Genomic DNA, 12,361 nt, shown 5'->3' with positions numbered 1-12,361 from the left:
AACGCCGCATGAACCCGAATAAACCAATTCCCGAAGTCGCCGTTGGAGTGAGCCGCCTTAACTTCCTTTCCCCTTCCCTTTCGTGTCCCAGAAATTGTATTTTACAGCCAAGGCATCCATAACCCATCCATCCCACTGAGTCGAGTAGGATCAGTCGCCTTGCTAACCAGATCCACCACGTTCTGACATGCAGGTAGGACGCCGGTGACACCAGTGGGAATCGCGTTTGCTGTGGCTGCCGCGGCCGCCGCACCGCTTGCACTTCCCTCTGCGCCAGAGACGGCGCCGTTGGTATTGGCAGCTTGTGTCCCTGAAGAAACCGAAGGAGCACCGACACTGCCTTGTGTCTTCGCCAATGTGAGCGCACGCCGCGTGATGAACTCGACATTCATAGCCACTAGCTCTCTTAAATGTGACCCTTCCATTTTCTGATCTCCTCCTTGGCCACCACTTCCACTAGATTGAGGCCGCCCAGCAGCCCAGTTGTACATTTCATCTCTTACAAAGATAGCGAGTTGCTGCTCCATTTCGTATCCGTTGTCACCCTCAGCGAGGCAGCGTGCGATCGCCATTAGACTTGCTGTGAAGATCCCTTCGACACCCAGGGGACCCATGAGTGTCTGCAGGTTTGGAGTCAAGCGGAAGGGCACTTGTTCAGGATTGTAGAACAATGCTCGACTCGAATTGAGGTTAGGCAATAGGTCAGAGGCCCAAATATCTCCAGTGGCTCTCGAGATGGAGAATTTCATCGGATACCGCGCGGACATATGCATTATATATGTCATGAACGTGGTGGCCGCAAATTGATAACTGAACTGCCGCCGGAAGAGCCAGAAATCTTCGAAAGATGGATAGGTCGTTTGGAAGTACTTCAAAGCGATGGTATTTGGAACCCACCTCTCCTGGATCGTGGTGAAGATCTCAGTCTTCATGATGGCAACCTGCTCAGGTGTTCGGGGACTTGTCTTTTGCTGCTCGGCGATGGTGCGTGATTTCTCGAGGACAAAGAGGATCGGTTCATCCCGGGACATGGTGTTGGGAGGAAGTTTGCGGACGTGGTCTTCATACACGGACTGAAGTGTTACATATGAGGCGTCGTCTTGTACCAGGCGAATGTGCGGTGCTATCGGCACAAAGATGGGTAAATGAAAGTACAGATTTCGGCGCCGGGATTCTTTGCGCTTTGACAATGTCTGGTTGAAGATCCGGAACAGTTGTACGATGCGCTCCTCGCGACGGACTTTGCCACCTGTTGGATGCTGGACGGCAAAGGGATGCAGAGAGCCGTCATGGCCACGAATTGTTAGACGGCGGTGGCAGATGCTGTTGCCCCTGACAAGCTCAACTGTCGGCATAAAGCGCTCGATACGAACGAAATCGGTGTTCTTGTCTTTGTGCTGTTGATACTGTCCAGGGACTTCCACCGAGTCGTCAAACTTGAGGAATTTAAATTCGCTTAGATGATGACTGTAGGACTCCAGGGGAGCCCACTGCTGTCTATGATCGAGCTTCTGTTCAAACTTGTCTCGCCACTTCCTTAATTTGTGGATGTATTCATACATCGTCGGTTTGGTTTGGACAAAGTCTGCCTCAAATGATTTGCGGATGTGTGCTGGGAGAACAGATTGTACGAATCGCGCAACATTGGCTTCCGTCTGAGGCGGCAATTTGGCCCCTTCGGCATAAGTCATGGGTGCCCGGCTGATGTAGTGCAGTCCGTCATTTAACAGCGCAACAATAAGTCGATGGGCATCCTCGTCTGGCGGACACTTGAAATGCTTCGACAACTGATCTGTCATTGTCTCCATTGAAAGCGCAAGGAGGGGGAATGCAGTCTTTAGGCCAGCCATGATCTCGTCAGTGTAGTCCCATGGCCTCTTGGGCTCTTCAGGTTTCTTGCCCGCTTCGGTACCATTCGCCTCGCCGTTGTCGGCATCTGGCTCCTGCTTAGGTTTGGGAGACGATGACCCATTGGTCTGGGTTTCACCATTGGCCGTGCCCGGTCGTGACCCAGATTCCTTCTTCTCTTCCTGATTCTTCTGCTGCTTGGCCTTCTGGGCCTCGTATTGTTTTTTCTTGCCCAAGAAATCTTCTCTTGTCGCCCGCAGGTGATAGAACAGTGCCTGGGGGAAACCTTTGGCGATCTTCACCAACACCGATTTGGCAAGGCGTGCCTCCTTGTGCTCGAGACTGCCGAGTAGTTGAGGCACGAACGTCGTCCAGTACCAGACTGGCGTCTCGCCTTTAAAGTCTTCGAATGCCTTAGCAATGTGTCCCTCTTCGTCATCCAGACTCAGTAACCACAATACTCGGCTAAGCATCTTCCTTGATTTGGCGCTCTTATAAAGCCCAGCCGCTTCGAGGTAGCAGCTGACAGCATTACTGGCAGCCTCGATATTGGATGGATTCTCCTTGAACTTGCGATCGGAATACTGGCCCCATTCGGCCCATGCTTTCGGAAGTCGAAGGTCATAGTAGAGAGCTACACCAAACGCTTCGTTCGCTTCTTCTGCGTGCTGGAGCTTGGCCAGGAACATGCCTTTGAGCGTATAGAACTCGGCCTTTTGCTGTGCGCCAAAGTAGTTGAGATTGGTATTGTTAATCACATCAAGCCCGTTATTCAGCTCGGCTTTATTCTGGTAATGGCATTTGGCCTGTTCTCTCAGTTTCAAAAAGGCTTCTTGAATTTCGATGTTGGGCAACGTGTAGATCTTGCCCAGCTGATTGATACACACTTCAGGCATCTGGTGTTTTCGGGCGACGTGGGCAAACTTGTTTATTATCCAAGCCGTCTCATGATAACCTCGGAAGGCATATGAATTGTTGCCAACGTTGTTACCGCCTTGAGGGAGAAGAGGTAAGTACGTCGAGTTCACGAGCTGGAAAACATGCTGGCGCCAGGTGACCAGGTCTTGCCACGCATTGATGTCGTCCCAGATGTTCGGTAGCCGGTCTCTCCAAGCTTGCAGGAGGAGTTTGACTTCTTGTGATTTGCTGTCAAGATTACGCTCGTTAGTGCCCATGAGACTATCGCAAATAACGCTAGCATCATGAAGCTCGACCAACTGCTGGAAGTTCTGCAGAATGGGGATGTGGGCATTTGTTATACGCTTGGGAAGTTGATGCCATTTGCGGATAGAGAGCTGAATGGCTTCGTCACAAACATGCTGGAACTCCAAACGTGACATCTGCTTAGAACTGTATCGTAGAAGTGCCATGAATGCTTGAAAGAAGGTTCGCCTAGGTGTTGGAGCGTCGGAGACGGACTTGATCATCGCATCCAGCTGGTTTCGGTTTTCTTCGCCGGACCAAGCTTCGTAATTCCTCCAGGCTGATTCGAGTAGAAGATCATTGAAGTTCTCGTGCTTTGCGAATTCGCCCAAAATGTCCCATTGTTGGAGTTTCTGAGCGCAAATCATCCAGTGATCTTCCCAAAGGTAGTATTCTCCTTGGGAGAACGGCACAACGCCAGTACGTGCTTTAACTTGGGCTGACTCCCAGAGTTGTTGCGCTTTATCCCAGATGCCGTGCTGCTCGTATGAGAGGGCGGCATTGGTTTCCATAAACTTACACCGTCTTCTCCAAGCTCCATAGAATAGGTCGTCTTCTTGAAGGCCAGCATAGACTTCCACGAGGGCATCCAGGTTGCTTTCGCGAACCGCCGGCGTATCGATCAATGGGTCAACGGTAGATTCTTCAAGGGAGATAAGCGCAGTGTACCACGCGTCATATGTTCTGCTCAGAAATTTCATAACATGAGGAGGCACCTTGAACCTTGGTTTAGCCCTCACTGCACCCTCCAGTAATGCTTGAACGACATTGGGACGAAGGTTAAGTTGTCTCTGATGGTATTCTCGAGTCAGCAGGGTCACCATGCCTTTCTCGAGGTCAAGACGCTCATCCCTGTTCAGGGCAGACCAGCAAAGTGGGAACAGTTTGACCCAGACATCGTAGGCAACATTGTCATCAATATGCTGCAGCTGAATAAGGGGCTCGAGCAGGTCACGGACTTTGACCTCATGGATTTCTTGATTGAAACGACGTTGCGCGGCAACTAGAGCGTCCAGGCTATCCTCGATGATTGGATCGTCTTTTCGTTGATCGGCGCTGACAAGATTGGCGTTGAAGAGTTGAGATAGGGGGCAAACGCGGACATCTTCAGGATGGAGGCGAGCGGGCATCGACATTTCAACAGAACCCATGACCAGGTGCGAAGCTTGCTTCAACCAGAATGAGTCGGCAAGTGTGTCCCAGTTTTGCAGTGTCAACACGTAGTTCAGTCGATAGCTGGCAGTTTTGGACAAGGCACGGTTGAAGATGTTCATGAAACGATTTCGCATCTCCACGTCTTTGGCACGAGTTCCGATCAAGAAAGCATGCTCCAATCTCACTGTCAGCTCCGTTCGCGTAACAGTTGGGTCGTCGTAGATCTTGAAGACGAGTTCAAGGAAGCGCTCAAGTAGATTTTGATTGGGCCACTTTTCGAAAATGAGCATCTTGTGCAGCACTGCCGTCTTCTCCTTCAGTGTTGGGTATGGCTCGGTTGAGTTAAAGACCCATTTCTCTACCATGTCCAACACTTTGCTGCACATTTCCACGTTGAACGACTTCTCAACAAGCGAGGCAAGGACACTGAGGAACGGTCGACGCTGCTCGTTGAGTTCACCCATTCGGGACGACAGAATGTCAATAGTTTTCTTGATGAGGTCAACACCCAGCGCGAAGTCGTAGGGGTCCATCAAGGGTTCACCAAGACGCCAACCTTGGGGAGGAGGCCCAGGCGGGATCACATATGCATTGATGTGTTCTTTCGCCAGTTTCTGCTGCAAAGCTTTCATCGCTCCGTTGATATGGTCATCAACATCGGCTGGTCGTACCAATGAAAGAGTCCACAGGTTGTTTATACCCGAGACATAACTGCCGTTAGACAAAGCTTCGCCGACCATGATCTTGGAATATCGAGTCGGAAAGTCTGAAGGCGGGGTATCCAAGTCCATTGCATCTGCATCATCCGTCTTCTGAGCCGGAATTGCCTCGAGAACACGTCGAACCAGCGGAAGAGACTTATCGTCGTCAGTCACTTGGTGCAAACAGTCCTGGATTTCGGGCTCTTCCATCTTGAGTGGCTTCTCCAACAGCTTCTGGATCTTTTCCATATGATCAATGATCCATTCATTCGACTTCGTGCTTAGCAGAATTCGCATGACCTGCAGGGCGTTGATCATGCATGTCAATTGCTTGTCCTCTGCCTTGTCTGCTTTTTCACCACTCAGGATCGGATCAAGCAGTTTCTCATAGAGACCGACATCAACATCTGTCCATAGATTCGGTGCCAAAAGAACTCGGAGAAGTTGAACGGCCTTTTTGCACATGTCGTTTGGTAAAGGCTGCTGCTGGACCTTCTGCATGGTCTTAGCCTTGAGGTCTGCAGCCGGGGCGGGAAAGCGTTCGGGCAAAGTAGTGATGAAGTTAATCATATACTTGACCACAGCCGTGCGAAGCTCAAGTGGAATCACGTATTCGGCCTTCTCCTTTGCTGGTGGGCCCAGCTTCTGGTCACCAGCGTGATCTCTCTTACGTGTAGGCGTCAAGTCGGCTCCAGTCTGGGAAGGCGATACCGGTGAGACACGTCGACTTTCCCATTGCTGTATCAGAGAAATAAGATTCAAGGCAAGTTTTTTGTTCTCATTCGAAGGGTTTGGTGGAGGGGCAAGCTTGTTAAGCATTTGGATCATTGTCGGGATAAAGAGCTCCCTCGACTCATAGAAGAGATCCGGTTGGCGCACAATGAAGCTGAAAATGCTCTGGACCTGCTGTAAATTACCTGTCTCTTCATTCAAGATCTTGCGTGGTAGTCGAGCCCATGAAGGCGTCCTCTTGTCTCCAGGGGCATTGGCACTGGCGCCTATTCTCGCAGGCAGTACCGGAGCCAACACCTCCAGAGCTTGGGTGACCAACGCTTTGCCTTCATTTTGGTGAGCTTTCAAAAGCTGATTGTAGATCTGGACCACGATTTTTGGGGGTGTGTCGTAAGACCGGATGAAGTAGCATATCAGGACATAGGCTGCGTACTTATTGATCACATCTTCCAGTTTGATATGTCCCCAGGAATATTTGATGATGTCTTTCCGGTCCTCGGAAACAGCATCTTTGTGATATTTCAGAATGAATGCAGAGAGTTGCAGCGCTTCCATGCGAGTATGGTCGACACCTGGCTGTGATGAGTCGTCGCTGCCATCGGGAGTAGCCGATTTCCACAGACGCTCTAAAAACAGGTTGAACAGCTTGCTGTCTGCTAGTGGAGCTGCATTGCTATTCTCCTGACGAGTATTCTGCACGTCCCTTGCCATGATGGGGTTGACCACGTTGTGCAACAGGAACGTCTTCACCTTGTAGGATTCAGCTTTTTGAGAGTAAACGTCCAGACACCGCTCGATGATATTGTACCTGCGGCTTGCAGATTCATCGGTAATGATGGAATCAAAGATATATTTCATCAGTTTTAGGGGGGTCTTTATCGTGCCTTGTGCAGATGAAGAGAAGACTTCGATCGCGAAGTTGAGATCGTCTGGCGATGACGCTAGATATTGTGTCAGTATATCCATCACTTGATCTCCACTTTGCTCTGCACGTAGACGCTGTGAAGGTTGAAGCTGATCTTTGCGTAGTTCACCCTCGATTTCCTGACCAGCACTTAGAACCTTGGCCCTGAGCTGCTCCTGATCACGCAGCCAGTCTTTAGCGGATTCAAACGTGCAGATTGAGTGCACTATGTAGATGCCATTGATCGCCGCGGTATGGCGCTCTGGTATGGCCTCGACGTCGAACGCAGCCTTGATAAACGCTTCAGTGTCGTTCATGACAACTTCACGAATAGCTGGGCTGGAATCTGAGCCTAGGATCTGCGCAAAGAAGCGGCCGTACTTCTCCTCCTGCAAGCGCGACTGAAAGAACGACCATGTTTCCTTCGGATATTTGTCGAGATAGAGTATGAGCGGGTGACGGAACGGGCTGGCCACTGTACGGCGTAATTTTGCTTCCAGGTCCAAGACGCTGTTTACCAAGTCTCCCATAAAACTGGTGGCCGCAGGGGGAAGCAAGTGAAAAATATTGAATATCGCCGTAACGATCTTCATCTGTGGGTTTTGTTCAATCAGGCCAAAGGAGACTTTTTGCAGCAGCTGCTCATCTGCAATCACTCTCATATGCTCCAGCAATCGAGCACCTATCTCGACTTTGAAGTAATTGGTTAACAAAGTCAGTAATCGCGCAAGACCCTCTAACCCTGCGACGGTGAGACGCTTCGAGTCTTGGAGATTCATCAGGATAGGCCTCAGTCCATTCTGGAGAAGATCTTTAGGGAGCTTCGAGGTCTGGACCAGCACCTCCTTCAGACCGGCGTTAGCAGCCTCGATGATCTCGGGTGACTTGGAGTAAAGGAGCTTGAAGAAGACGGTGATGATGCGGGCACGGCTGGAATTTTGTGGTCCCGTCGCAAATTCGGGCAAGCTCATCGCGATAGAAAGAAGCTTCAGGCATGAAACCCGGAGATTGACAATCAACTGAGCATTGTTGTACTCGTCTGGTTTGGGATGAAGGATCTCAGAGTCCGCGTCGGCAAGCGCTAATGACTCCATCATAAGCCGGTTGAGCTGGTCGTTCAACGGGACAAGGTCGTGACCCAAACTCAGGCAGTATGTAATTGCGTCGATGAAGCCGGTTTGTGAAAGAAACGGAAGGGCTCGAAGCGGCTTGTTGAAGATCGGAGGCAGGAATCTTTCCTTAACTGGGTCGATCAGCTCATGTACCTCAAGACCCACAACCTCTGCCATCACCGAGAATGCGTGTTGTGCTGTCTCACGCGCATGCGTATTCATGTGGGATAGCTCGAGACTGAAGGTCACAGAAAGAGCATGGATAGTGCTCCTCTCGTTCATGAGCATCTCTCGGGTCTGGCCGGCGCAGCATTTCCGAAGAATGAATTCCAGAGTCTCTTGGGCGGTGATCCGAGTACTAGCTGGAACTTCCTGAGGCGTGTCCTTGATCACGAAGAGCAAAGCTTTGATGATCTCAAGTTGCTTACTGGCGAGGAAGGGTTGGCCCAGATCCAGCTTCTTGACCAGAATTTGTATTCCCAAAGTCGCACCAGCCTTGGTGAACCACTCCACTTCACGGCATTTGTGGCAGAATGTCTGGGTAAGATGTGTAAAAAATGGAAGTTTCGCGACCTTTTCCTCGCTCCCAAAGATAGTACGAGCCGTATCCACAACAGCCAGCATTGATGCCTCCGCAGCCTCACGGATGAAGATGTTGTCAGAAGCCAGACAATCACAGATCACGTCGGCTAGTATGCGAGTGCTAAGATGGACCGCGCCTTCGCCGAGATTGACATCAAATTCCTTCGTTCTTCGGCCAGCGTCACACAGAGCCTGACCAAGTTCCACGAGAGTAAAATGGCGAGAGATGCTCTGAACGAAAACTTCCACTTGCGGTTTCAGATCCGGGACAGTCATTGCACTGAAGCAGGCCTTGAGTAGCTTCTTCAAATTCTCCTCTTGCTCTCGACGTTTGTGCACCGATTTACCAAATTCGTTATCGGCTAACATATCAGCGTATGTCTGGAAGCGTCGGGCCAGAAGGTCATTTGCTTGAAGTCGGAGAAGAGTTGCGAAGTCGTCAGGAAGGTAATCCTGGCCTATGAACAACTTCACTTGATTGCTGATATACTTGAACGATTGCTCCTTGTAATATAGATCCAAAGCCTTCGGATTCGTGTTCTTCGTTGTCTCAGTAAGTTTTCTAATGGCTAGGTCGACGCCAGTGTCCATGGGAAACGCTCGGTCCCGGCTCGTGTCGATGAGTCGAATATCAAAGCTAGGCTCGTCGTCAGTGTAGCGCCGATAAGCCAGACGGTGGGGATGATTCAGAAATTTCCTGTTACGTCCACCGAGTTTACCAAGAATGCGCATAGTCGTATGGGAGTGGAAATGTTGGTAGGGTTGAGGCTTCAGATGCTCGAACAGGGCAGTCATCAGATCATCCATGATTGGAGCCATGATTGGATCTAGATAATCTGCTGTAAGATTGTCAACGCAGAGCTCGAGCGTTCTTAATCCTTGCCCGACAAGATCCGGGCCAGCTCGAAGAGCCACAACCAGGGGTCTCATCAAGTGATTGAGATGCGGCAACAGATGACTGAGTCTCGCCGGCACAGTCAAAGTCAACTCAACGTACAAATCTCGGTCATGAGGGTCTCTGGCGCCCTGGAGCAAATGATTGAAAGTTTCGAGGAGCATTTCGAGAAGCGGAAGGATTTCCTTGTAGAGGAGTTCGAAGCGCCCACCACCAATACTTCGAAAGAGCGATCGAAGAAGAATGAAGTAATGGATGGGTTTCTCTGCCGTTACCGACAGCTGTACACATTGTGTAATGATCTTCGTGATGTGTGGGAGCAGAACTTGTTCGTTGTGTGTCGAGAAAAGCGTAACAGCCATGAATGACAATTTGAACATCCTCAGTAATATCGACGACAGGACAATGTCTGACGAACCAACCTCGGGAAGTTTGTTCATGAGGTATTGAAGAACCATCCCTGCAAATGCTGGTGATGTAGCTTCGCTGGCAAGAAAGAATTGAGGCAGATGAAGCAAGGCCGTATGCTCAGACATCAACTCGTGCAGGTAAGGAATCTCGGCTTGGAAGACTTCGTGGAAGGTGGCTGGATCGATGCAATGAAATACCGTCCCAAAGCTCTCTAACAATTCCTTTTCTTCTCTGGTCATTTGTGCCATTGAGTGGCTTGCCATAAAGTCCACCGGGGAGGAATATTGCATGTCCGGCACTGGCGCTTCTGCACTATAATAGCGAAAAACGCGAGCTCCTTCGTGGAAGAGCTTGGTGACCACGCGGGTCTCTTCAGCGTTGTAGCCGAAGGAAACTTCGTTCCAGTTGATCGGAATGCTTGCTTGGTCTACGTTCAGTCCTGGAGGGTTGCATGTTTTCAGTTGGTAGAACATATTCTTGAGCCCGTTGACAAGGTTCTTGAAGAGGAATTTGTTGTCGTTTACTGGGTCTGCACCTCGCTCTCGCGGATTTGACGTCTTAATAGGAGTGGCATTAAATATGTCCACAGCGTCCCAGTCCGGAACCTCGTCTTTGTCGTCCATGTATGTCTCCGCTTGGTTCTCCTTGGATTTGTCTCCGTAATGACGGCTCAGCTTCACAGCGTTCTCATACTGATAATTCATTGCGGCAAATTTGTCGCCGATCGCATCGAGAATCATAATCAAGAAATACCTCGCTTCTTCCTTATTCTCCAGTTTGGTGATGCTCTCGGCCATGTTGAGCAGCAACTTTGCACTCATCGTCTGGAAACTTGTACCAGGATAGTTGTCGTGAAGGTTTTTCGTGTACACTTCGATCGTCCGCCGTATCTGATTGCGCTCTAACGAGTCCCGCACGTGGTGTATGAGATCTGCGAGCATACTGTACGCTAGTGGACGCATACTCTCATATACGGTCAGGCCGTCACCAATAAGGATTCGTTCGTCTAGCAACTCGTCAATTTTGTTCAAGAAGATTTTGCGATAGTTGAAATTGATGATGTGCCGTATTGCAACCAACAGTTCTTTGCGCGCGCCGGACTTTTCTCTCGGGCAGTCTTTTAGCAACCTGACAACCACACCCGGCAGAGTTGGTAAGAAGTCTGTCAGCTGGTTTGCATATACCCGGAGAAGGTATGCCAGGAAACTCATCGTCTTGACCTGGGCGGTGATAAAGTCACCAAACGCAGCACGATTTTTTATCTCCTTGCTGACTCCGGTGAATATAGTCTTATTCGCCGCAGCCTCCGCGTGTGCCTTCTCTTGTGCTTTGGCCTGAAGCATGAGAATTCCCTTTATAGAAGGTACAAACTTCTTGACGTTGGCAGCAACTGAAGTTCGATGCGCTTGGAATATAGACACGACGATGATAGGACATTCTGAAAGAACCTTGAAGGACTGCATGCCCTTCGCCAGGGGTGCGTGTTCCTTCTTTTCCGTCCCTGGATCGGACACCGTCGTGGCGGGCGAGCCAGGGCGCGGAGACTGGAAGGTCTGGCTTTGAGGGTTGGTCGTCAGAGATGAGGCCTGGTGATGCGGCCCGGGAGAATCGAAGGTGTCGCGGACCACCTGTTCCATCAAATCGAACATTTCTTGAATGAGGTCAAGGAAGGGTTGGACTTTTGAAGCAGTGGCACTCGGTTGGTGACGCTCGAGATCCATGATCGTCTTCAGACACAAAACAGCATTATCCTCATTTTCCACCCTGACCAGCTCCATCAGCGTTTCCACCATGTCTAAAGCAAAGGGTTCAACCTCGTGCAGCTGATGTTGTAATCTATGGAGGATCTCGAGAATCTGATTCCGAAGGATATGTTCGAAGGAGGTCGGGTTCAGATCTGTCTTCCCCTCCAGGATCTTCTTGAAGACAGGCCATAACTTCGTCAAGAACTTTGTGTAGACACTGGACGGGGTGCACAAAGATTCGATCGAGTCGCGGAGTTCTGTCGCCACGTTCGATTTTGTCCGTGTATCTAGAACAATGTCATAGTCAGACAGCATATCCCGGAAGGTGTTTGCGGCGGACACGCGACTTACCAATCTTTGGATCACTGAGCCTTGCGGCGTAGACATCAATCTTCTGAAAGGCATCCATGCTGTCGTCGTTCTGGGTCGACCTCCCGACTTCACCAGAGAGTGGGAGAGTCGGCTACCCGTAAGGAGAGAGGTGTATCGCAACGCTTGAGCGGCCTCATTAGGGTTCGCTTCTGCAAAGGCCCATTTGCACCTCGGCGAATGTGACTGAGAGCGCAGGAGTAAAAGAGTCGCTACAGGAGGTGTGCAACGCAATTAACTGGTCGCTGGAGAAAGAGATGCAAACACAATTAAGTACGCTCCCTGCAACAATACTAAACGAGAATGTAAAGGGAAGAAATGGGTGTAGGCAAGTTGCCCTGTTGACCTTGGTGTGCCTCCTCCGACCAAATTTGTATGGAGACCTCTGCGGAGAATCAAGGCGCGAGGTAGAAAAGTGAATGCGAGGGGGGACGCTCGATGCCTCGAGCGTGAAGCTCACGTGATAAAGTTAGTCGTTAACGGGAATAGCGTGAACTGCCAAAAGCCAATCGTACTCGATTCGTCAATGGAGCCGCCTAATGTGGAGCTTGGCGGGGGCCTAGGTAAGGCTCGCGTGCAGCCTTGGGGGAGGAAAATACATTATGGGACATACATTCCAAGGTCTGCTAGACTGGAAAAGAGGTTGAAGACATTTCTTTACAACTCGGACATTGCCTTTCTCCAATTCTTCTTCCCACCTAGGC

General features: G+C 50.3%; 1 protein-coding gene across 1 annotated transcript; it reads right to left on the bottom strand.

Moving 5' to 3' along the window:
• Positions 1-101: 101 nt before the first annotated feature.
• Positions 102-11,697, bottom strand: Z517_06146 (uncharacterized protein; the record flags this gene model as incomplete). Its single annotated transcript, XM_013427888.1, has 2 exons — positions 102-11,575; positions 11,640-11,697. The coding sequence occupies 2 exons, from the start codon at positions 11,695-11,697 to the stop codon at positions 102-104; spliced, it is 11,532 nt and encodes a 3,843-aa protein (XP_013283342.1).
• Positions 11,698-12,361: the final 664 nt, after the last annotated feature.

Source organism: Fonsecaea pedrosoi (assembly GCF_000835455.1).
Source record: "Fonsecaea pedrosoi CBS 271.37 unplaced genomic scaffold supercont1.4, whole genome shotgun sequence".
Lineage (NCBI taxonomy): Eukaryota > Fungi > Ascomycota > Eurotiomycetes > Chaetothyriales > Herpotrichiellaceae > Fonsecaea > Fonsecaea pedrosoi.
The sequence above is the reverse complement of the archived record's forward strand: the minus strand, read 5'-3'. Positions and strand labels throughout refer to the sequence as shown.